This window comes from Entelurus aequoreus, linkage group LG23, assembly GCF_033978785.1.
Source record: "Entelurus aequoreus isolate RoL-2023_Sb linkage group LG23, RoL_Eaeq_v1.1, whole genome shotgun sequence".
Taxonomy (NCBI): domain Eukaryota; kingdom Metazoa; phylum Chordata; class Actinopteri; order Syngnathiformes; family Syngnathidae; genus Entelurus; species Entelurus aequoreus.
The window spans coordinates 34,414,353-34,438,533 of record NC_084753.1 but is presented as its reverse complement, the minus strand read 5'-3'; the positions used below and the strand labels follow the sequence as shown (position 1 = coordinate 34,438,533).

General features: G+C 40.7%; 2 protein-coding genes across 5 annotated transcripts in view; one reads left to right on the top strand and one right to left on the bottom strand.

The window, feature by feature from the left end:
- LOC133640437 (transcription factor IIIB 90 kDa subunit-like) overlaps nt 1–24,181 on the bottom strand; it is a 172,808-nt gene that overhangs the window by 134,412 nt on the left and 14,215 nt on the right. For all 4 annotated transcript variants that reach the window (XM_062033850.1, XM_062033847.1, XM_062033848.1 and 1 more), the window contains exon 6: nt 16,603–16,675. In XM_062033850.1, the coding sequence (XP_061889834.1) occupies nt 16,603–16,675 (73 nt within the window). The remainder of the gene's footprint in view (nt 1–16,602; nt 16,676–24,181) is intronic.
- On the top strand, nt 5,583–13,720 carry LOC133640414 (BTB/POZ domain-containing protein 6-B-like). Its single transcript, XM_062033807.1, has 4 exons — nt 5,583–6,400; nt 9,255–9,345; nt 9,427–9,545; nt 12,319–13,720. The coding sequence occupies exons 1-4, from the start codon at nt 5,997–5,999 to the stop codon at nt 13,349–13,351; spliced, it is 1,647 nt and encodes a 548-aa protein (XP_061889791.1). The 5' UTR covers nt 5,583–5,996; the 3' UTR covers nt 13,352–13,720.

Sequence of the window (24,181 nt, the reverse complement as noted above, 5' to 3'; positions counted from 1 at the left end):
GGGGGAGGAAAAGTCATCGCATGCTTCTGACTGTGAAAACAATTTCAGACTATTTTACTCCCTTTAAAATCCACTTGCTGGGGGATCAAACTGGAGTCTAAATTTAGGAGGGAGGGGGAGGGCTGGCGAACTCTTTCTCTCTGAGACGAAAAGGAGAGTTTGACGACAACGGAGTCGAATAACTTTGAAGTCAGCGGCTGCATGCCCAGCCAGCTGGTAATAAGATCCAGACTGATCCCTTCCCCCGCCGCACCACGCAATCATACGTGTGCGCCGCTTCTCTTTCTGCTCGCCACTGAGTCACACGCCACGTCTAACCCAATACAGGCCATTAGGGGAGGAATCCGCGTTTGGCAACATCGATACACAAGACACAACATGAAGTGTGACTTCTTCCATTCAAACTGCTGATGCAGAAATAATGAACTCAAGTGTTGAAGCTGCCACATTTAACGCTTCAACCTGCAAAGGATTTTTGATTTGTTTTTTTAACGGGTATTTTTAGGTGCAGCATGTGGATTAAATCAGGACTGGAAAACACTAAATATCACAGATAGAATTTCCATCAAGGAAAAGAAGCTGACTTTAGAGAGAAAATACACTTTTTGGAAGTTTTGCCTGTCGTTCACAATCCTTACGAGAAACCAAAACACACATTATTTTTTTTTCTTTTTTTTTTAGGATTTTAAAGATGATAAAAAAAAAACGTTTGGAAGATGCGGCTAATGGAAGTCACCGTTGGAGCCTTCAAAGCCTCTAAGACAACTTCAAAACACTCCGAAAGTTTTATATACACACTGCAAGTATATATATATACACACTGCAATATATATATATATATAATATATATATATAATATATATATATATTATATATATATATATATATATATATATATATATATATATATATATATATATATATATATATATATATATATATATATATATATATAATGTAGTAACAGACACCTTCATAACAATATGTAAAATGTACAATATACACACTGCAAGTATATATATAATGTAATAACAGACACCTTCATAACAATATGTAATATGAACAATATACACACTGCAAGTATATATATAATGTAACAGACACCTTCATAACAATATATAATATGAACAATATACACACTGCAAGTATATATATAATGTAGTAACAGACACCTTCATAACAATATGTAGTATGTACAATATATACACTGCAAGTATATATATATGATATAGTAACAGACACCTTCATAACAATATGTAATATGTACAATATACACACTGCAAGTGTATATATATAATGTAGTAACAGACACATTCATAACAATATGTAATATGAACAATATACACACTGCAAGTATATATATAATGTAGTAACAGACACCTTCATAACAATATGTAATATGTACAATATACACACTGCAAGTATATATATAATGTAGTAACAGACACCTTCATAACAATATGTAATATGTACAATATACTCACTGCAAGTGTATATATAATGTAGTAACAGACACCTTCATAACAATATGTAATATGTACAATATACACACTGCAAGTATATATATAATGTAGTAACAGACACCTTCATAACAATATGTAATACGTACAATATACACTCTGCAAGTATATATATAATGTAGTAACAGACACCTTCATAACAATATGTAATATGTACAATATACACACTGCAAGTGTATATATATAATGTAGTAACAGACACATTCATAACAATATGTAATGTGTTTTATCTGCACACTGCAAATGGAGTGCTAACCCAAATAAACCGGAAAAAACTGTGCCCAAAAACTGTGCCCAAAAACTGTGCCCGGCGAGCTGAACCAAACATACAACTATCCATTGAGTGAGTCACACTTTAATATAGATCATGATACATACAGCATGTTATTACAACTTACAGTACATACGTAGTCTGGGTATCTGTGTACAAATAAAACATGAAATAATATTTTATTGATACTGTAATGTGATTGTTTATGTTTTTCACACAGTACAGATTGGTGTTTTATCACGGTGTTGTGCAGTAAAAACTCAAACGCGTTTCGTGTTGTCGTAGAAGCTTGCTTATCTCTTTATGTAGTTAGCTTTTACGGCTAATACCGAAGCACGCCGATGTGTTACTACGCTAGAAAAAGAGTTCCTCAGTGTTCACTCTTACAATAACAATGTCACTCCAGCTTGGTTTTTATACAGGTTACTGAACGTTGTTGACGGTTTTTGAATGCATTTTGAAAGTGATTTAGAGGTATAATGGATTACTCCCATTAGCTGCATTGCTGGCCACCAAGAATGAGTCAATTTTTACATGTTAGAATGCAAAAAAAACAAAAACTTGTGTCTTCTTTGTCTCACATAATGGTTGTGAACTAAAGGCAAAATTAAAAAAAAAAAAGTGCAGTTCCCCTTTAACAAATGTATATTAACAATTTTTAGGGTTGTCTCTAAAAACAATATTTTTTTATTACCGGTACCAAAATGTCTTTTGGTAATTTTCAATAGTTTTTAAAATAAAGGGGACCACAAAAATAGTCATCATTGGCTTTATTTGAACATAAACTCTTATGACACATCAAACATGTGTTTCTTATTGCAACCAAAGAACAATGTTGGCATTAAATAACGTCGTGAACATATGTAGTAGACAACTTCTTTTAGTAGTAAGTAATTAAACAAAGGCTCCTAATTTAGCTGCTGACATATGCAGTAACACATTGTGTCATTTATCATTCTATTATTTTGTCAAAATTATAAGGGACAAGCGGTAGAAAAATTGATTCTTAATTCATTTGTTTCTTAACTGTTGATATCTGCTTACTTCCTATTTTAACATGTTCTATCTACACTTCTGTTCAAATGTAATAATCACTTATTCTTCTGTTGTTTACATAAGATAACACAATTTCCCAACTCATATGGAAACGGGGTTTGTACAAAAGAAAGCAGAAAATGTAGAGGAAGAAAGAGAAGCAACCTATATTAACCTTGTAGATTGTTATAGTAACAATAGGTTAAGTTTTGTCAGTCAACCCTACAATATTTACATGTATATACCGTATTTTTTGGAGTATAAGTCGCTCCAGAGTATAAATCGCACCGGCCGAAAATGCATAATAAAGAAGGAAAAAAACATAAGTCGCACTGGAGTATAAGTCGCATTTTTGGGGGAAATGTATTTGATAAAAGCCAACACCAAGAATAGACATTTGAAAGGCAATTTAAAATAAATAAAGAATAGTGAACAACAGGCTGAATAAGTGTACGTTATATGAGGCATAAATAACCAACTGAGAACGTGCCTGGTATGTTAACGTAACATATTATGGTAAGAGTCATTCAAATAACTATAACATATAGAACATGCTATACGTTTACCAAACAATCTGTCACTCCTAATCGCTAAATCCCATGAAATCTTATACGCCTAGTCTCTTACGTGAATGAGATAAATAATATTATTTGATATTTTACGCTAATGTGTTAATTATTTCACACATAAGTCGCTCCTGAGTATAAGTCTGTGAAAAAGACTGCGACTTAATAGTCCGAAAAATACGGTAATCTATTAGCATACTATTATTGGCTTTATCTTCTAGACCAGGTCTGGGCAATTATTTTGACTCGGGGGCCAAATTTAGAGAAAAAATGTGTCTGTGGTCCGGTATATGTATTTTTAGGAAAACTAACATAAAACCTCACAATAAAGTCTGATTGAATGCTAAAAATGTTATGACAGACCGCCTTAAAAACGGAATGGAATTTTAAATTTTTCTATGAAGGATAAAACACTGAATATTGACAACATATGAACATCAAGCCCCCTCTCAATCGACATATTTTACAATCAAGCCAAATGCAACAAAAATGCATCAAACACAGCGAAATATGCACGCGAAGGGTAAAAAAACAAAAAACATCTACAATCTGATACATCACTAAGCTTTAGAACTTTCTTGTAAAAATCTCCTTCCGTGTCTGTCCCTCACACCCGCATTTCAGACTGGCTGCTCTGGAAACACTCTGTGGAAATGCTCCCCACCTACACTGCTTGATGTTTCGTCTGACCTGCTGTGACGTAGATTACCATAGTAACTAGTAGGGTTGTACGGTATACGGGTATTAGTATAGTACCGCAATACTAATGAATCATATTCGGTACCATACCGCCTCTGAAAAGTACCGGTCCGCCACACCCTAAAAATTTTTGTTAAAACAAAGCCAATAACGCAATTTTTTACGGTCCCCTTTATTTAGAAAAGTATCGAAAAGTACCAAAAAGTATCGAAATTAGAGATGTCCGATAATATCGGTCTGCCGATATTATCGGCCGATAAATGCGTTAAAATGTAATATCGGAAATTATCGGTATCGTTTTTTTTATTATCAGTATCGTTTTTGTTTTTGTTTTAATTATTAAATCCACATAAAAAACACAAGATACACTTACAATTAGTGCACCAACCCAAAAAACCTCCCTCCCCCATTTACACTCATTCACACAAAAGGGTTGTTTCTTTCTGTTATTAATATTCTGGTTCCTACATTATATATCAATATATATCAATACAGTCTGCAAGGGATACAGTCCGTAAGCACACATGATTGTGCGTGCTGCTGGTCCACTAATAGTACTAACCTTTAACAGTTAATTTTACAAATTTTCATTAATTACTAGTTTCTATGTAACTGTTTTTATATTGTTTTACTTTCTTTTTTATTCAAGAAAATGTTTTTAATTTATTTATCTTATCTTATTTGATTCATTTTTTTAAAAAGTACCTTATCTTCACCATACCTGGTTGTCCAAATTAGGCATAATAATGTGTTAATTCCACGACTGTATATATCGGTTGATATCGGTATCGGTTGATATCGGTATCGGTAATTAAAGAGTTGGACAATATCGGCAAAAAGCCATTATCGGACATCCCTAATCGAAATAATATTGGCATCGGGACAACACTAGTCACTAAAATATTACCAAAAGGTGCAGATTCCAACCATTGAAATTTTTTGTATAGTTCAAGACTTATGGTAATTTCAAAACATCACTGCACATCATAATGGTAGCTACACTTTCCATCTTAAAGGTCTAAAAAAATTATTTGGGAATGTCCGGCGGGCCAGATTGAAAAGCTTAACGGGCCGCATGTGGCCCCCGGGCCTTAATTTGCTCAGGTCTGTCCTAGACTGCACTCTCACCTTATAAAGAACTGCACAAAATGCCATTGAATAGCTATTACGCTGTAACTACAGTTGTGTTTCCAGTATTTAAGTTAATATCCCTGCTAGTTTCACCTTCTAAAACGAGTAAAATGCAAGTGTGTGATTGTTTGTCAGTATTGGCATTTTGTTAATAATCTCACTTGGCCAATAAAGCTGATTCTGATTTATTCGGCTCTAACCAGCGAGGCGGAGGGGGACGAATTGTCCGTGCTGTGAAGCATTCTGCGGAGCAGCTATAGGCGGAGCATTGTTGCCGGTGACGTCAGCGTCATACGTGATGGTAATTGGTGGAGGGCAGAGAGGGAGGCGGGGGCAAAAGGGGACCAGATCCAGGAGTAAAAAAAAAAAAAAAAAAAAGGAGAAAATAAAAAACCGAGCTAGGAAAGTCTCCATAACAAACATCTTCCAGCGAGGAGCTGACACCCACAATAAGGAGCTCAGCGGCCGGCTTCGTCGCTCTCTAGGGCCGCTTCGGAGCGACAGAGAGCGGAAGTGTCAGCTGCGGATTTGTGCGAAAGGAGACGAGCTGACGGTCACGACACGGAAACAAGTTGGACTCGGACTAACAACAACAACAACGTCAACACCGGGCCCAGTCTGACGGGGGTTTTACACGCAAACTTGGCCGTCGACGCCGTGTGGAAGCGGCGCGGAGGAAGGGAGATAAAAATAAAAAAAGAGGCTGCCTCCTCCGTAAACACTCCACACGACTACCGCGGGACAGCGCGCCGACAAGACCGCTTGCTTGCGCCGATGCCCACGGCAGACTGCAGGCTGCTCCATCATGGCCGGATCATGAGGTGCCTGACCTGCCTCCTCCTGCTGCCAGACACCCTGAGAAAGTCCAAGAAGCTCGGCGGGCTCCCGGGCAGGCTGCCGCTGTCTTACGACGTCCCGAGCGGCAAGAAGCACAAGAAGATGGCCGCGGAGCTTTGTCCCGCCGGCAACGGCAACCTGGCCAGCGGCACCACGGTGGCGGACGCCGAGAAGACCAAGGAGGCGCCGGTCGACCAGGCCGCCGGCGGAGGCGGTGGCGCCGGCGGGGACGACGGCGGAGGCGCGGCGGCCACCAGCCCGAGCAGCCAGCAGAACATCAGCAACAACAACACCGCGGAACCCAGAAGCTGGCAGTCCAGCCACCCCACGCTGAGGGAGAGGTACTCCCACGACCACATTATTTTTTATCCTGTGAAGCGTCTTTGAGTACCCTGGAAAGCGCTATACCAAATAATATGTATTATTATTATTATTACCCTATTAGCGTATAACCATCCATCTTCTTCCGCTTATCCGAGGTCGGGTCGCGGGGGCAGCAGCCTAAGCAGGGAAGCCCAGACTTCCCTCTCCCCAGCCACTTCGTCCAGCTCTTCCCGGGGCATCCTGAGGCGTTCCCAGGCCAGCCGGGAGACATAGTCTTCCCAACGTGTCCTGGGTCTTCCCCGTGGCCTCCTACCGGTCGGACGTGCCCTAAACACCTCCCTAGGGAGGCGTTCGGGTGGCATCCTGACCAGATGCCCGAACCACCTCAACTGGCTCCTCTCGATGTGGAGGAGCAGCGGCTTTACTTTGAGCTCCCCCCGGATGGCAGTATAACAGCCCTGTTATAACACTATTTTACTTAGGTACACCATCTAATGAGGCCCAGTTCTGGAAAATCAACCTTTACAAAGACTTTGAAATGCTGATTAGGCTTAAAGTCAAACAAAACATTAAAAAAATAGTCACTTCCTCAGTGTAATGCATTCTGGACACGATAAAAGTCAACATTAACATATTTTGTAAATAGCAAAAATGTTAATTTATTATTGACTTTTGGCCAAAACTGTGCTGATGTTTGGATTACTATTTCGTAGGGGTGTAACGGTACACAAAAATTTCGGTTCGGTACGTACCTCGGTTTAGAGGTCACGGTGCGGTTCATTTTTGGTACAGTAAGAAAACAACAAAATATAAATTTTTTTGGTTATTTATTTACCAGATTTGTAAACAATGGCTTTATCCTTTTAACATTGGGAACACTATAATAATTCTGCCCATGTTAAGCAACATTAAACTGCCTCAAGTTGTTGCTCAGATTAAATAACATGACAAAACTTTTCTTCTTCATATAAAAAGTGCAACATTAAACAGTTTCAAGTCAACTCATCATGCTTAATTTATTACAGCATTTGGGAAGCCTGTAGTTGATTTTTATTATGTAAATGCTATATTTTTATCAACATGTATGGGCAGGGACCCTGCCATTCAAAACTAGGCTGCTCCATTACTAATGATTAATGTAACTATAGCTGAAAAAAATAGTACAATAGCAATAGGAGAGACTATTCATCCCTGAACACCATGGAGTTCAAGTGAAATAACAGACAGACAGTCCCTAACACACACACACACACACACCCCAAAATGAGCTAACGTTACGCTAAAAGCTAATTAGCCTTCACCTCAAGCCAGGACTGCGAGCGAGCTGAGCTGCAGTTTGTTTCTAGAAGGTCAACGGGCTCATAGTGATGTTACTAGTAGTTGACTGGGAGGTGGTTATTATCATTTGGGGAGAGTACGCTGCCTTATGCTCACCTGCTAAACACCTATCTGCTCGACGCTGGAGCATTGACTACATGCGCTCTGAATACGCACTGCTGATTGGCTGTTACCGCTTTGTGTGTAACCAATCAGATGGTTGTGTGGGTGGGACAATGCTGGGTGCTGAGACAGAGGCAGAAGAAGCAAAGCAGCATGTTAAGACTTTAGCTTAGAAACTTGTTCGGTACACCCCCGTACCGAACTGAAACCCCCGTACCGAAACAGTTCAATACAAATACACGTACAGTTACACCCCTACTATTTTGATGATCTACAACGGATTTTTTTCAAAGTCTAAACTCATTGTCAGCATCACAACATAGAAAGCTGCTCGCAACTACTTACCGCAGGGGTGTCAAACATACGGCCCGAGGACCAGATCGGGCCCGCAAACAGGTTTAATCCAACCCAAGGACCAGATCAGGCCCGTAAACCGGTTTTATCCGGCCCGCGGAATGAGATTGCTAAGTATAAAAATTAACCTGGAATTTTTGAATGAAAGAAACAGCTGTTCTAAATGTGGCCACTGGATGTCGCAATAGCAATTCTTTGTATCTTTGTAGATGATGCTACATATATGTACAAAATAAACCACATGTTAGTTAGTACATCAGTCAAGGAAAATTATCAAACTACATAAATAACATACTGTAATTTGCTTTAGATATATTTTTTTTATCTTGATAGATTGGAAATTAACACTAATGAGTTGACTCATGAACATTATCACAATGTATTCAGAAAATATAAATAACGACAAATAAAGATAGAATACTATTAACCGCAACAGATAATTGTAAAAAAATAAATAAAAAAACATTATGATTTGTACAATTTTAGAATGTGCTTGGTCTATTTTTAAACAAACAAAACAATCTGAAGTTGTCTTTATTTTTAAGTTATCGTGCCGGGATTTTACCAGTCCGGCCGACTTGGGAGTAGATTTTCCTCCATGAGGCCCCCCATCTAAAATGAGTTTGACACCTCTGACTTACTGGACACTTCATTAGGTACACCGTGTGATGAGGCCCAGTACTGAAAATCAGCCTTTACAAAGATATTAATGCTTCCCTTTGATTGACATGGTCAAAGATGTAACATTGAATATCGTGCTTAAAGTTAAACAATGTAGAAGAAACAATCAATTCCTCCGTGTGATTGATACAAACCCAATATAAGTCAATGTTACCTTTTGTAAAGAATGCAATTGTTGCTTTGTTGACGTTAGGCCAAAACCACGTAAGATTGCCAGTAGAAGGCGTTTGGATGTTTTTATGCTGTTGTAAAGTAAATATCATCTCCAACCAGAACTCTAAACTCCGTTTCAGCATCACAACATTGTCTCCGATAAATAAATAAATAAAGAAGCAGTGTGGGTGGATGAGTTGTACCCCAACACTGAGCTTTATCTCCTCCTTTGGGTTTTTTTAGGAACGCCTTGATGTTTAACAACGAGCTGATGGCGGATGTCCACTTCATCGTGGGGCCCCCAGGAGGGTCACAGAGGGTTCCAGCACACAAGGTAAAGCGGCAGCGGCTTAATGAGATGCACAAAGATCGTGTACTGATGCGTCACTGCCCTCTCACCCTCCCCTTGTCACAGTACGTGCTGGCCGTGGGAAGCTCCGTCTTCTGCGCCATGTTTTACGGCGATCTGGCGGAGGAGGAGTCTGCAATCCACATCCCAGATGTGGAGCCCGCTGCTTTTCTAATTCTGCTCAAGTGAGTGAGGCACCGGGCCGTCAGTGTCACTTCAAAGCTCCTTATTACTCGTCGCAGCGCCAGGAACGCTGGGAGCAGCGAGCGCGCTGTAATTGCTGCTTTTCTCTCCGACTCTTTGTTCAGCTACTAGCAGCTCGCTATAGAACAGCCTCCCTAAAAACCGGGCAATTATCTTCGTGGGGAAACATGCAGAGCAGAGGTTAAAAATACCATACTAAGCCTCCGAGGTTTTATTTTGAGTGGGGGTGGGCATTGATGGAGGAGGGTCGTGGGTTCAATACCTGCTGCCGGTGAAAAACAATATAATGTGCTTCGATGGGATTCAATTTCGTGTATGAACGATTCAATAAAGTTCGATACGGTGTATGAAGGGTTAAATTCTATGGTTATTATTTGTTGATGGACACATTCTTTTTTTTACAGCACAAAAGCATTCCTTGCTGTGCCTATGCATGTCAGAGGACGAATACTTAGGACCATGGCAACAAGCACTCAGAATAGATCCGTCCAAGCTAAATCTATGAGCATGAACTGATAAAAACTACTCTGATGAGAGGCCAAACACCTTCTAAGACAGTGGTTCTTAACCTGGGTTCGATCGAACCCTAGGGGTTCGGTGAGTCGGCCTCTGGGGTTCGGCGCAGCCTCTGCCGCGGAGGACAGGACACACCCGACTCATCGTGTGAATAAAAACTTCTCCCTATCGGCGTATTATGGATACCCCCAAACAGTGTTCCCTCTAATTTCCCATATGCGTGGACCTACTCAGTGGCCCAGTGGTTAGAGTGTCCGCCCTGAGATCGGTAGGTTGTGATTTCAAACCCCGGCCGAGTCATACCAAAGACTATAAAAATGGGACCCATTACCTCCCTGCTTGGCACTCAGCATCAAGGGTTGGAATTGGGGGTTAAATCACCAAAAATGATTCCTGTGCGCTGCACCGCTGCTGCCCACTGCTCCCCTCACCTCCCAGGGGGTGAATAAGGGGATGGGTCAAATGCAGAGGACAAATTTCACCACACCTAGTGTGTGTGTGACAATCATTGATACTTTAACTTAGATGTACACGCTGTGGCCACACCAGCAGCACACCTGTCCCAAATATGACTAAATAAAAAGTTAAATGTTTTATTATTATAATCAAATGACAGCAGTCATTTCCATAGGATTTTTTTCTAATAGAACATATTGTTTTTCATGAGCTGTGTACTAGTATTGTAGGTCTGGGTGGGGGTCCTGCTTTGGAAATAACTTGTACCCCTTTCCGATATCGCATTTAGTTCCCACTAAAACATTCACATGTTGCACAATGAGATGTAAACATGGGATCATGTGTACATTCCTGTAACTTTTTGTTTGTAAAATATATCTTTATTAGTATTTCTTTAGTATAATAACATTATTTCATGATTAATATTTATAAATTAAGATTAAATTAAGAAAAAAACCATTTTATTTTTCACTAAAGAAGGGTTCAGTGAATGCGCATATGAAACTGGTGGGGTTCAGTACCTTCAACAAGGTTAAGAACCACTGTTCTAAGACAACTGATCAGTTAATGCCTTCTATAAAATTTTCAAACACGTAAAAAACAACATATTTTCCCAAAGATGTTAAAGTAAAAATGCAAACATGTCACATGTCAAATATATTTATTTTAGTTAAGTCAGTGTCGTCACAGACGCCGACGGTTTCAAGCCAATGGCTTAACTGGGGGACAAGGATGGGAAGTGACGTGGTGTTGTGGACTTGAAAGGGGATAGGAAAGTTGCCGGAGAAGGGAGCGATACACGGAGTTTGAGCCTGTTGTACAAGAATGTTGCATTTTGTGAAAAAAAGAAAGAAACTGGGAATCTGTCTGAGCCGCCATTACTTGAATGTTACAATATTGACGGACGGCACAGCACGGAGACGGTCCGCAGTGTTTATGTTACGCATCTTGCGTGGAAATTACTTGGTGGGCAGCCGTGACTCGCATTGTTTTATAGACTACTAATTGCTAGTCTCGCGCGACACCCAGTCCGTGCCTATTCTCGTCTTCAGTAACGTAACAAATGCGTGACAAAAACCCTCAACTGATTTCAAGTTTGGCGCGATAACCAGTTTATGTGTTTACACTCGATTGACCTTAAGGATTCACAGCTGAATCTTATCGATTAAGGGGGCTGTATCTGCATAGCCGAACAAGCCACGTCTCGAACCGGAAATCCGGTTTAATCGTAAACAACCCTACTTGGAAGAAATAACCTGATCAACACTACAAAAGACTAAACAGCAAATGAACCTTCAGGGATCATTTGAACGATAACAAACTGAATGGTCCTTAATGGTGCGGACCTCTGCCAAGGCAACGGTGTCCCACTGGACTTAACCCACCAATATTCTCTGATAATGTCTGTTCATATGCACAACTCAAATATTACTAACATGCAGCCACATACTATTGTGATGTAACGCCAACCAGGAATCCCCCTCCAAAATTCCCCCTGCCATACTGTGTTGGTTGGATCCTCAAAAAGCCCCCAAGTTGGGACTCCGCCAGTGTTTGTGAGCAGGGTACTTCAGAGTTCACAATATTTTGATCTTGGGTTGGACCGTTGCATTCAGGCTATTGTGATTCAAGCAGAAGTAAATAGAATTTCCCCAAACTCCAACCTGATCCAGACCCTCATAAAAACTGTCATAAGTTGGTCTTGATTTGGTCTAAAAAGCAGTAACTTCCTTCTACTCTTAGGTAGTTGTGGATGTTAAAAATCGTTCTTCCTTGTCCCAGGTACATGTACAGCGACGAGATGGAGCTGGAGGCGGACACGGTGCTGGCCACCCTGTACGCCGCCAAGAAGTACATCGTCCCGGCACTGGCCAGAGCCTGCGTCAACTTCCTGGAGACGAGCCTGGAGGCCAAGAACGCATGCGTCCTGCTCTCGCAGAGCCGCCTGTTCGAGGAGCCCGACTTGACGCAGCGCTGCTGGGAGGTGATCGACGCCCAGGCTGAGCTGGCGCTGCGATCCGAGGGCTTCTGCGAGATCGACCTGCAGACGCTGGAGATCATCCTGCGGCGGGAGACGCTCAACACCAAGGAGGCCGTGGTGTTTGAGGCAGTCATGAGCTGGGCCGCTGCCGAGTGCCAGAGACAGGGGCTGGGGCCCACCACCCGCAATAAGCGGCAGGCGTTGGGGAAGGCGTTGTTCATGGTACGCATACCCACCATGAGCCTGGAGGAGTTTGCAGACGGGGCGGCCCAGTCTGACATCCTCACTCTGGAGGAGACGCACAACATGTTCCTGTGGTACACGGCCGCCAACAAGCCCAAAGTGGACTTCCCCCTGACCGCCAGGGAGGGTCTGGCGGCACAGAGGTGCCACCGCTTTCAGTCTTCAGCCTACCGGAGCAACCAGTGGCGGTACCGCGGCCGCTGCGACAGCATCCAGTTCGCTGTGGACAAACGAATCTTTATCGCCGGGTTGGGACTGTACGGCTCGAGCGGCGGCAAGGCCGAGTACAGCGCCCGAATCGAACTCAAGAGGCAGGGCCTCATCCTGGCCCAGAACCTGACAAAGTTTGTGTCGGACGGATCGAGCAGCACCTTCCCGGTGTGGTTTGAGCACCCAGTGCAGGTGGAGCAGGACGCCTTCTACACGGTCAGCGCCGTGCTGGACGGCAACGAGCTGAGCTACTTTGGCCAGGAAGGAATGACGGAGGTGCAGTGCGGGAGAGTGACCTTTCAGTTCCAGTGCTCCTCGGACAGCACTAACGGCACCGGAGTGCAGGGAGGGCAGATCCCTGAGCTGGTCTTCTATGCCTGAGGACGGGTTCTCCTCACGGCCTTCCAGTCATGTAGCATCACAAACACTGACAAGCTGCTAGTTCTCAGACTCTTCCATAAGGAATGGTGCGCTCCGCTTATTTAATTTAACATTATTCTTATAATTTAAACACTTCTTTGCATCTGCGGTTGCCATGGAAAACACAGCAGTCATGTGATCCAGCCCAACGACGCCACTCCTCTTCCGAGCGGCTTTAACTTTGTGTTCTGGTTCCCAAAAGCAAAAATAAGTAGAATTCTTGTTGTTTTGCACTTGAGGGCCCGCCCTCTGTTTGTTTGTTGTCGTTTATTTTCAAATGCTGTAACAGCTTGATGCTGACACTTGATGACATAAAAGGTCCAAACTGTACAGTTGCATTGGTTCTGGTTTCTGGATGAGGGAAGATTGGACATTTAAGGGGCAGCAGCACCCTCTGGCTAGCTCAGAGTGAACTGCACCTCATAGCTAGTATCCATACTGGATGAGTTGGTGCAAATATTTACTAATACTCTAAATGTACAAACAATGTTACATACACACCATTAGGTACACGTGCATAATCTAATGGCTTCCAATCAGTTGTTTGTATTCATTTACCAATGTTAAGATGCTTGTACAACTATACTGTCTCATACCAAGAGCCATTCCTAATACTTCGATCACATTTTAAGGGGAACTGCACCTTTTTTGGAATGGTGCCTATTGTTCACAATCATTACGAAAGACAAGAACACACATCTTTTTTTTTTTATTACGATTTTAAAGATAAAAAACGCTTGAAAGATGCGGGTAATGGAAGTCACCATTATAGCCTTCAAAGCCTCTAAAAAAACCTTCAAAACCCTCAATCAACGTTTTATATACACATTGCAAGTATATATATAATGTAGTAACAAACATATTCGTAACAAAATGTTTAGTATACACACTGCAAGTATATATATAATGTAGTAACAGACACCTTCATAACAATATGTAATATGTACAATATACATACTGCAAGTATATGTATAATGTAGTAACAGACACCTTCATAACAATATGTAATATGTACAATATACACACTGCAAGTATATATATAATGTAGTAACAGACACCTTCATAACAATATGTAATATGTACAATACACATACTGCAAGTATATGTATAATGTAGTAAGAGACACCTTCATAACAATATGTAATATGTACAATATACACACTGCAAGTATATGTATAATGTAGTAACAGACACCTTCATAACAATATGTAATATGTACAATATACACATTGCAAGTATATATGTATAATGTAGTAACAGACACCTTCATAACAATATGTAATATGTACAATATACACACAGCAAGTATATGTATAATATAGTAACAGACACCTTCATAACAATATGTACAATATACACATTGCAAGTATATATATATAATGTAGTAACAGACACCTTCATAACAATATGTAATATGTACAATATACACACTGCAAGTATATATATAATGTAGTAACAGACACCTTCATAACAATATGTAATATGTACAATATACACAATGCAAGTATATGTATCATGTAGTAACAGACACCTTCATAACAATATGCAATACGTGCAATATACACATTGCAAGTATATATGTATAATGTAGTAACAGACACCTTCATAACAATATGTTATATGTACAATATACACATTGCAAGTATATATGTATAATGTAGTAACAGACACCTTCATAACAATATGTAATATGTACAATATACACAATGCAAGTATATGTATCATGTAGTAACAGACACCTTCATAACAATATGTAATATGTGCAATATATACATTGCAAGTATATATATAATGTAGTAACAGACACCTTCATAACAATATGTAATATGTACAATATACACATTGCAAGTATATATGTATCATGTAGTAACAGACACCTTCATAACAATAGGTAATATGTTCAATATTTACCATATTTTGATCACTTTAATCATTCCCGGGACTGATTTATTCAGCGCATTGATTTCTGTTTCCATAGCAGCGCCCATCTGACTTCTGGCAATTTGTGTTTCTACTTCCAGAATCGAACACGAGTGTGTTTTCTAATCATGGCAGACTTGGTAACAGATAACGAAGACGACTATTTTTGGACCAATGAGGATTCACAACCTTATCTTTTTGAATCTGAATATACTGAGGATGAACTGCTGCTTAGGAAGAGTGAGATGTTGAAGCAGACGGAAGGCGGGAGAGGGGGATGAAAGCTGTTTTGACGCTATAAATATGCAACTTGGAGCCAAGCTATTTCTACATAAATGGAGTGCTAAGCAGGAAAAAAATGTCTCCGGCCAGCCGGACCAAACGCTTAACTGTCCACCGAGTGAGTCACGCTTTATACTGATCATGATACACGTAACACGTCATGCATATTATTACAAATACAGTACATACGCTGTCTGGCTAGCTCAGCTTTTACTAACAAAACATGAAATGTGGGCTAATATTATGCAGATACTGTAATGTGATTGTTCACGTTTTTCAGTCAGTACAGATTGGTGTTCTATCACAGTGTTGTGCATTACAAACCCAAACACGTTTTGTGCTGACGTAGAAGCGAGCTTATGTCTTCCCGTAGTTAGCGTTTACGGCTAATACCGTAGCATGCCGATGTGTTACTACGCTAGAAAAAGAGTTTCTCAGTGTTCGCTCTTACAATAACAATGTCGCTACAGCTTGGTTATTATACAGGTTACATAACGTCAATGTATTGTTGATGGTTTTTGAATGCATTTTTAAAGTGATTTAGAGGTAAAATTGATTACTTCCATTAGCTGCATTGCTGGCTACCAAGAACGAGACAATTTTTACATGTTAGAATGCAAAAAAAACAAACTCTTTTGTCTTCTTGTCTCTCATAATGATTGTGAACGATTGGCAAAATCCCCAAAAAAGTGCATGTCCCCTTAAAGCTACATTTAAGTGTCAAAATACTAGAAATCAGTGTAGTTATACAAACAATAATAAAAGGTATTGTTAAATGAATACTTTTTACAACATCAAACATGATAATCTTAGTAAAATGTGTACAAAATTGGGCCGAAAAGTTGCTTACAGTGTTTCACACCAAGTATGAGATCTATAAAATTCTCTGGGATGAATGGACGATGTCCGGAGATTTTGAGAACCCCAAACAGAGTTTTAACTGCCGTCACGTGTGTTTGGGACTCGGTCAGTATCGTGTCACAAGAAAATGGGAAGGGGTAGCAAAGTACCTATAGCTGGAGCTTTGATGCACAGGTCTCTGGACAGGGCCAGGAAGGTTTTCCCCAAAGTGTACACGTTGACCTACGGAGGAGAGCAACAACAGACAGTCAGTGGACCATAACTCCAAGGTTTCACTTTCATAAGTTCTGCAATTAGCTTGGGTCCTTATATGGACTTCCCGTATCTTTCCTCTTATTGGTGGGAAGACTACACAGTGTTTCCCATAAACTGCCAACATACCTGTGGCGGTGGGGGCGTGGCTATGGGTGTGGTCACCATGACATCATCGAGTAATTTGCATAATTTACTACAATGATATGATTTTCTCTCAAAAGGCTCAAAAAATGTATACTTACTAATTAATAATAACAGTTTTGTTTTAAACGTCCATCCATCCATCCATTTTACAATATAATTACAACACTTTGTGTACCGGTACATATTTATATACAGATTTGAACAATAAGTTATTCACTGAAATATACTTATTAATCGTGGTTCTTACAAAAAATATATCTTATAAAATATAAAAGCTAAAATGTCTCTTAAAGCTTTCCCCCTTTAATTAGTGCATACTAAATAATTTAACTTTAGCCTACTACTACAACCATATTATTTACCAGCAACATAAAGTGAAACAGAGGCAGAGGTGTCCTGCCACAGTCAGTAACAAATAAACAGAAAACAGTAGTGGTCAAATACAAATAAGGCAACAAGAGAAGTATCCTACACTTCTCTTTTGTAAAGTAAATCTGAACAGCCTATATGGGCATCTACATCAACTATATGATTTGCCTAAAAAGCTGGACAGGACAAGAAAATAAATAAATAAATAAAAAATACAAATTTTATTTATTTTTTTAATTTGTGGCGGATGTAATTATTTCGTGGCAGGCCGTCACAAATAAATGAATGTGTGGGAAACACTGCTACAGAATCTGAACAGAGTTGAGTAGCATACTGAGACCACACTAGAGTGTGGTTGGGTTTCAAAGCACCCTAAAAACTAGAGATGTCCAATAATATCGGCAGTCCGATATTATCGGCCGATAAATGCTATAAAATGTAATATCGGAAATTATCGGTATAAGGTTTCAAAAAGTAAAATGTATGACTTTTTAAAACGCCGCTGTACGGAGTGGTACACGGACTTAGGGAGAAGTACAGAGCAGTTGCGTCTCCCAGTCATACTTGCCAACCCTCCGGATTTTCCCGGGAGACTCCCGAATTTCAGTGCCCCGCCCGAAAATCTCCCGGGAAACCATTCTCCCGATTTCCACCCTGACAACAATATTGGGGGCGTGCCTTAAAGGCACTGCCATTTGCGTGCCGGCCCAATCACATAATATCTACGGCTTTTCACACACACAGTTGAATGCAAGGCATACTTGGTCAACAGCCATACAGGTCACACTGAGGGTGTCTGTATAAACAACTTTAACACTGTTACAAATATGCGCCACACTGTGAACCCACACCAAACAAGAATGACAAACACGTTTCGGGAGAACATCCGCACCGTAACACAACATAAAACACAACAGAACAAATACCCAGAACCCCTTGCAGCACTAGCTCTTCCGGGACGCTACAATATACACCCCCCCACCTCAACCTCCTCATGGTCTCTCAGGGAGAGCATGTCCCAAATTCCAAGCTGCTGTTTTGAGGCATGTTAAAAAAAATAACGCACTTTGTGACTTAAATAATAAATATGGCAGTGCCATGTTGGCACTTTTTTTCCATAACTTGAGTTGATTTATTTTGGAAAAACCTTGTTACATTGTTTAATGCATCCAGCGGAGCGTCACAACAAAATTAGGCATAATAATGTGTTAATTCCACGACTGTATATATCGGTAGATATCGGAATCAGTAATTAAGAGTTGGACAATATCGGAATATCGGCAAAAAAGCCATTATCGGACATCTCTACTAAAAACTCCCACACAATTTCAAGATTAGCACGAATTAGCATTTGGGGAGACCGTCTGATTAATTGCGGCGGGTGTGTGACAGGTAGGCGGCGGCCCCTCCCACCACAGATGTTTCATTGTGTGGGAGCCAGGACACCCCCAGCAGGCTTGTAGTACACCCCTCTCCTCCACGGCCGCTGGTGAAAGGCCGTGCTGCATGACAAAGGCACGAGGCCACACGTCTTTTGACTTCCTTTGCCGCCAAACACAATGACGCGTGCACAGAAGGCCTCTGATCTCTGGCCGGGGGGAGAGCTGGGGGGGGGGGGGGGGGGGGCATGTTCGACCCCCTGCTCTTTGGGATTCAACAGGCGACACAAAACACGCTGCTATTCTGGGAAGACCATTCCAGCTGGGAATTTAGATGCAAATGCAAGAATGTTGTGTGACGCAAAACATCTCCTTGTGCTCCATGTGGCAATGCTCCCGCTCACATTCTACGTGCAGCAAAGTCCAAAAAACACAAACACTACAATGGAAACACACAGTGGCGTTAAAACGGATTTATATTCACGTCGCGACCATAAACATGAATACATTTTGCTGGGATTTGACGTAAAAAGACCAACACAAAGCGGCACACAATTGTGAGGTGGAAGCAAAATGATACATTTAATTCCAGATGAACTGAAAACTGCTACTTGGTCCCCTGATTCAATCTTTCAGCTGCAAGTGTTCTTGGGTTTGTTTCTGTCAGATTTTGCCACAGATTCTCTATTGCAAGGGTGTCCAAAGTGCGGCCCGGGGGCCATTTGCCGCCCGCAGGTAATTTTTTTAACGGCCCCACGGCACATTCTAAAAATACGATGAAAAAAACAAACAAACCATAAAAAGTGGTATAAAAGAGCAAACAGGTGAAATGTAACAAGAAAATGTTGCATTATTTACTCTAATAACACAAAGCTGCCATGCAGGCTGTTTCTTTCTTTAAAAAATAATAATGAATCAAAATCAATGTCATTATGAATTATTGACCTATTCAAGGCTCCATTTACTTCACATTAAATATTCCACTTTGAGATATTTTGGGGGGGAAATGTTGCATATTTTTTGGTTGCCATTTAAAAAACAAAGTTTTTTAAAGAAGGGCCTAAAACGAACAAACAAAAAACATAAACAACAATAAAACTTATAATTGACGGATAGATCTGAAGTTGATCTTGAGACTATTGTGGTAAAAGTTGAAAAAAATGTTGGATTTATTTTTTTTAACTTTACTGAGCAGTACCCCAATCATTTTAGTGGGACTTTTTTTTTTTTAAGTGTTATTGCTCAAAAAAGTAATGAATTAAAATCAATGTTGTTATGAGTTATTGACCTTTTTAAAACTCCAATTATTATATAATCTCAAATATTCCCCTTTAAAAATTTTATTGGGGGAAAATATTGCATATTTTGTGTTTCTTTTCCATAAAAAACACGGTTTTCCTTGACAAAAATGGCGTACAACTTAAAGGCCTACTGAAATGATTTTTTTTTATTTAAACGGGAATAGCAGATCTATTCTATGTGTCATACTTGATAATTTCACGATATTGCCATATTTTTGCTGAAAGGATTTAGTAGAGAAAATCGACGATAAAGTTTGCAACTTTTGCTCGCTGATAAAAAAAAGCGTTGCCTGTACCGGAAGTAGCGTGACGTCACAGGAGCTAGTATTCCTCACAATTCCCCATTGTTTACAATGGAGCGAGAGAGATTCGGACCGAGAAAGTGATGATTACCCCATTAATTTGAGCGAGAATGAAAGATTCGTAGATGAGGAACGTTACAGTGAATGACTTGAGAGGCAGTGATGGACGTATCTTTTTTTGCTCTGACCGTAACTTAGGTACAAGCTGGCTCATTGGATTCCACACTCTCCTTTTTCTATTGTAGATCACAGATTTGTATTTTAAACCACCTCGGATACTATATCCTCTTGAAAATGAGAGTCGAGAACGCGAAATGGACATTCAGTGTCTTTTATCTCCACGACAATACATCGGCGAAATGCTTTAGCTACGAGCTAACGTGATAGCATCTTGCTTTAACTGCATATAGAAACAAAACCAATAAACCCCTGACTGGAAGGATAGATAGAAAATCATCAATACTATTAAACCGTGGACATGTAAATACACGGTTAATGCTTTCCAGGCTGGCGAAGGTTAACAATGCTGTGCTAACGACGCCATTGAAGCTAACTTAGCAACCGGACCGCACAGAGCTATGCTAAAAACATTAGCTCTCCACCTACGCCAGCCAGCCCTCATTTGCTCATCAACACCCGTGCTCACCTGCGTTCCAGTGATCGGCAGAAGGACGAAGGACTTCACCCGATGCGTTTGGCGGCCCGGAGACGTAGGAAGTCAAGGTGAGGTCGCCGGCTAGCGCGGCTAGCGCTCCAACAAAGTCCTCCTGGTTGTGTTGCTGTAGTCTGCTGCTAATACACTGATCCCACCTACAACTGTCTTCTTTGCAGCCTTCATCGTTCATTAAAAAAATTGCAAAAGATGTCCAGAATACTGTGGAATTATGAAATGAAAACAGAGCTTTTTGTATAGGATTCTACGGGGTACCATAACTTCCGTTACTCTGACTTCGTCACACGCATACGTCATCATACCGCAACGTTTCAGCCGGATATTTCCCGGGAAATTTTAAATGTCACTTTATAAGTTAACCCGGCCATATTGGCATGTGTTGCAATGTTAAGATTTCATCATTGATATATAAACTATCAGACTGCGTGGTCGGTAGTAGTGGCTTTCAGTAGGCCTTTAAATCTTTAAAAGAGTTACATTGACAGATAGACCTAATGTTGATCTAGAGATTTAAACCTTGAATAATAATAATAATAATAATACTAAATAATGACACATTTGTAATATTTTTTTGACCAAAACCTTTTGGGGTCCCCGGGATCTGAGTGGAGGCCTAAATGTATATTTTTTATACATATATTGTATAGGTTTTTAAAATAAAAAATATCAAAATGGCCCCCTTGCTTTGATTTTTCAGTGTGTGGCCCTCAGTGGAAAAAGTTTGGACACCCCTGCTCTATTGGATTTAGATCTGGACTTTGACTGGCTCATCCTAACACAGGGATATGCTTTGATTTCATGGATTTATGTTTAAGCGCCAAACGTTTCGATTAATCAAAGTTTTTATACATAGCCCTTAATCACAGGTGCCTGGAAGGGCCGCACAAACCACAATGACGTCCCTGGTCCGAGACCACATGAGAGCAGGGAAAAAGTCCCGGTTTCATGTGGTTTGTAGGATTTTGGTTTTGGGGCATTTGGACGTTGCTGCACGTTTGTGCTAACCTGACTCTCGCCAGATCTTTGTAGTTCGCTGAGCTCCACACAAGGATCTGGGAGTTCTCAATAGGAGATGTACAGTATTTCAGAAGGCGGGGCCTTGTAAAAAAAAAATAATTGTATGTGATTGGATAAAAACATGCACCTGGGGATAGGCTGATTGGCAACACTAAATGGCCCCTAGTGTGTGAATGTTGTCTGTCTGTCTGTGTTGGCCCTGTGAGGAGGTGGCGACTTGTCCAGGGTGTACCCCGCCTTCCGCCCGAATGCAGCTGAGATAGGCTCCAGCAACCCCCGCAACCCCGAAAGGAACAAGCGGTAGAAAATGGATGTGATTGGATAAACCACTTGTCCGTTATATTGAATGACGTGCTACTTCAACCACTCACATCCAAATCAACCCGTGACGCTGATGAGAGCCATCCATCCATCCATCCATCCATCCATCTTCTGCTTATCCCAGGTCGAGTCGCGGGGGCAGCAGCCTAAGCAGGGAAGCCCAGACTTTCCTCTCCCCAGGGCGTGGTTAAGAGGGGAATGTATTTAAGCTAGAATTCACCAACTCAAGTATTTCATATATATATATATATATATATATATATATATATATATATATATATATATATATATATATATATATATATATATATATATATATATATTTTATTATACATATAAATAAAAAAAATACTTGAATTTCAGTGTTCTGTAGGCTACCCAGTAGATGGCAGTATTATCCTGTTTAAGAATGTCACAACATTGCTGTTTACGGCAGACGAACTGCTTTACGGTAGACTAAACAGGACTGCTGTTGTTGTGTGTTGTTACCACGCTGGGAGGACGTTAATGAAACTGCCTAACAATAAACCCACATAAGAAACCAAGAACTCGCCCTCGATCATTCTACAGTTATGACGTCATTGGGCAGGCAAGCTGTTTATATTGTGGGAAAGCGGACGTGAGAACTGTCCCCACTCACTCAGGTCCGCATTGAGCTGGAGGGGGCGTGGCCTCCAGCTCCGGCTGAATACCGGGAGTTTGTCAGGAGAAAATTTCTGCCGGGAGGATATCGGGAGAGGCGCTGAATACCGGGAGTCTCCCGGTAAAAACGGGAGGGTTGGCAAGTATGGTGAAACCACACCAAACAAGAATGACAAACACATTTCGGGAGAACCTCCGCACCGTAACACAACATAAACACAACAGAACAAATACCCAGAACCCCTTGCAGCACTAACTCTTCCGGGACGCTACAATATACAACCCCCGCTACCTCCTACCCCCCGGCCCCGAAACCCCGCCCACCTCAACATGCTCTCTCAGGGAGAGCATGTCCCAAATTCCAAGCTGCTGTTTTGAAACATGTTAAAAAAAATAATGCAGTTTGTGACTTCAATAATAAATATGGCAGTGCCATGTTGGCATTTTTTTCCATAACTTGAGTTGATTTATTTTGGAAAACCTTGTTACATTGTTTAATGCATCCAGCGGGGCATCACAACAAAATTAGGCATAATAATGTGTTAATTCCACGACTGTATATATCTGTATCGGTTGATATCGGTATCGGTAATTAAGAGTTGGACAATATAGGAATATCGGATATCGGCAAAAAAGCCATTATCGGACATCTCTAATTGTAACGATAAGCAGAAATGTTAAATCTCCATAATAAGACAGAGTTACATCAATCCTATCGTATAAAATTTAAATGACACAACCCGAGCTTGTTTTGTTCTTATGCTACAGCGCCATCTGCTGCAGTGGAAGGTCAGGCAGATATTTAGTCATATAGTCACTCTGAAAACTTAAAACAGAATTTCCATCCAAACAAACAAAACGTGAGCAAACGATTAGGTTCTATTTTAGAAAACATTTTTCTTTCTGCCTTAAGCTTGAGTCTACGAGTCAACGTGTCGGAATCCAAAAACCACAGGCCTCCTTGCACACTTAAGAAGACATCAGCGATCACACAACAGTCTGTCAGTGCCTCTGTTATGACGTCATAACCACAGAAGAGTGCGCTATGAAACATATTCCACTGCCTTCATGTCACCACGTGCGACTGATTGATCCGTCACATACGCAGACCCGTGTTTAGACTCCCAGCAGCTGGTCGTATAAAAATACACGCACACCCCCCCGACCAGCTGTGCCCCCTCCCTTCCTTGATCAGCATGTGCTTCTAAACTTACACACACATGACTCGGCCTTAGTCACAACAAGATTCCATACCACAATGAAGTACTTTATGTCCAAACATTCTCCAACAAATGTTGCATGCTCCATGTTGATCATTTTTACCA

Coding starts and splice junctions, on each gene's coding strand:
- LOC133640414 (XM_062033807.1), top strand. CDS start 5,997: ATGCCCACGGCAGACTGCAGGCTGCTCCATCATGGCCGGATCATGAGG. Junction 6,401..9,254: donor CACCCCACGCTGAGGGAGAG/GTACTCCCACGA, acceptor GGGTTTTTTTAG/GAACGCCTTGATGTTTAACA. Junction 9,546..12,318: donor GCTTTTCTAATTCTGCTCAA/GTGAGTGAGGCA, acceptor TCCTTGTCCCAG/GTACATGTACAGCGACGAGA.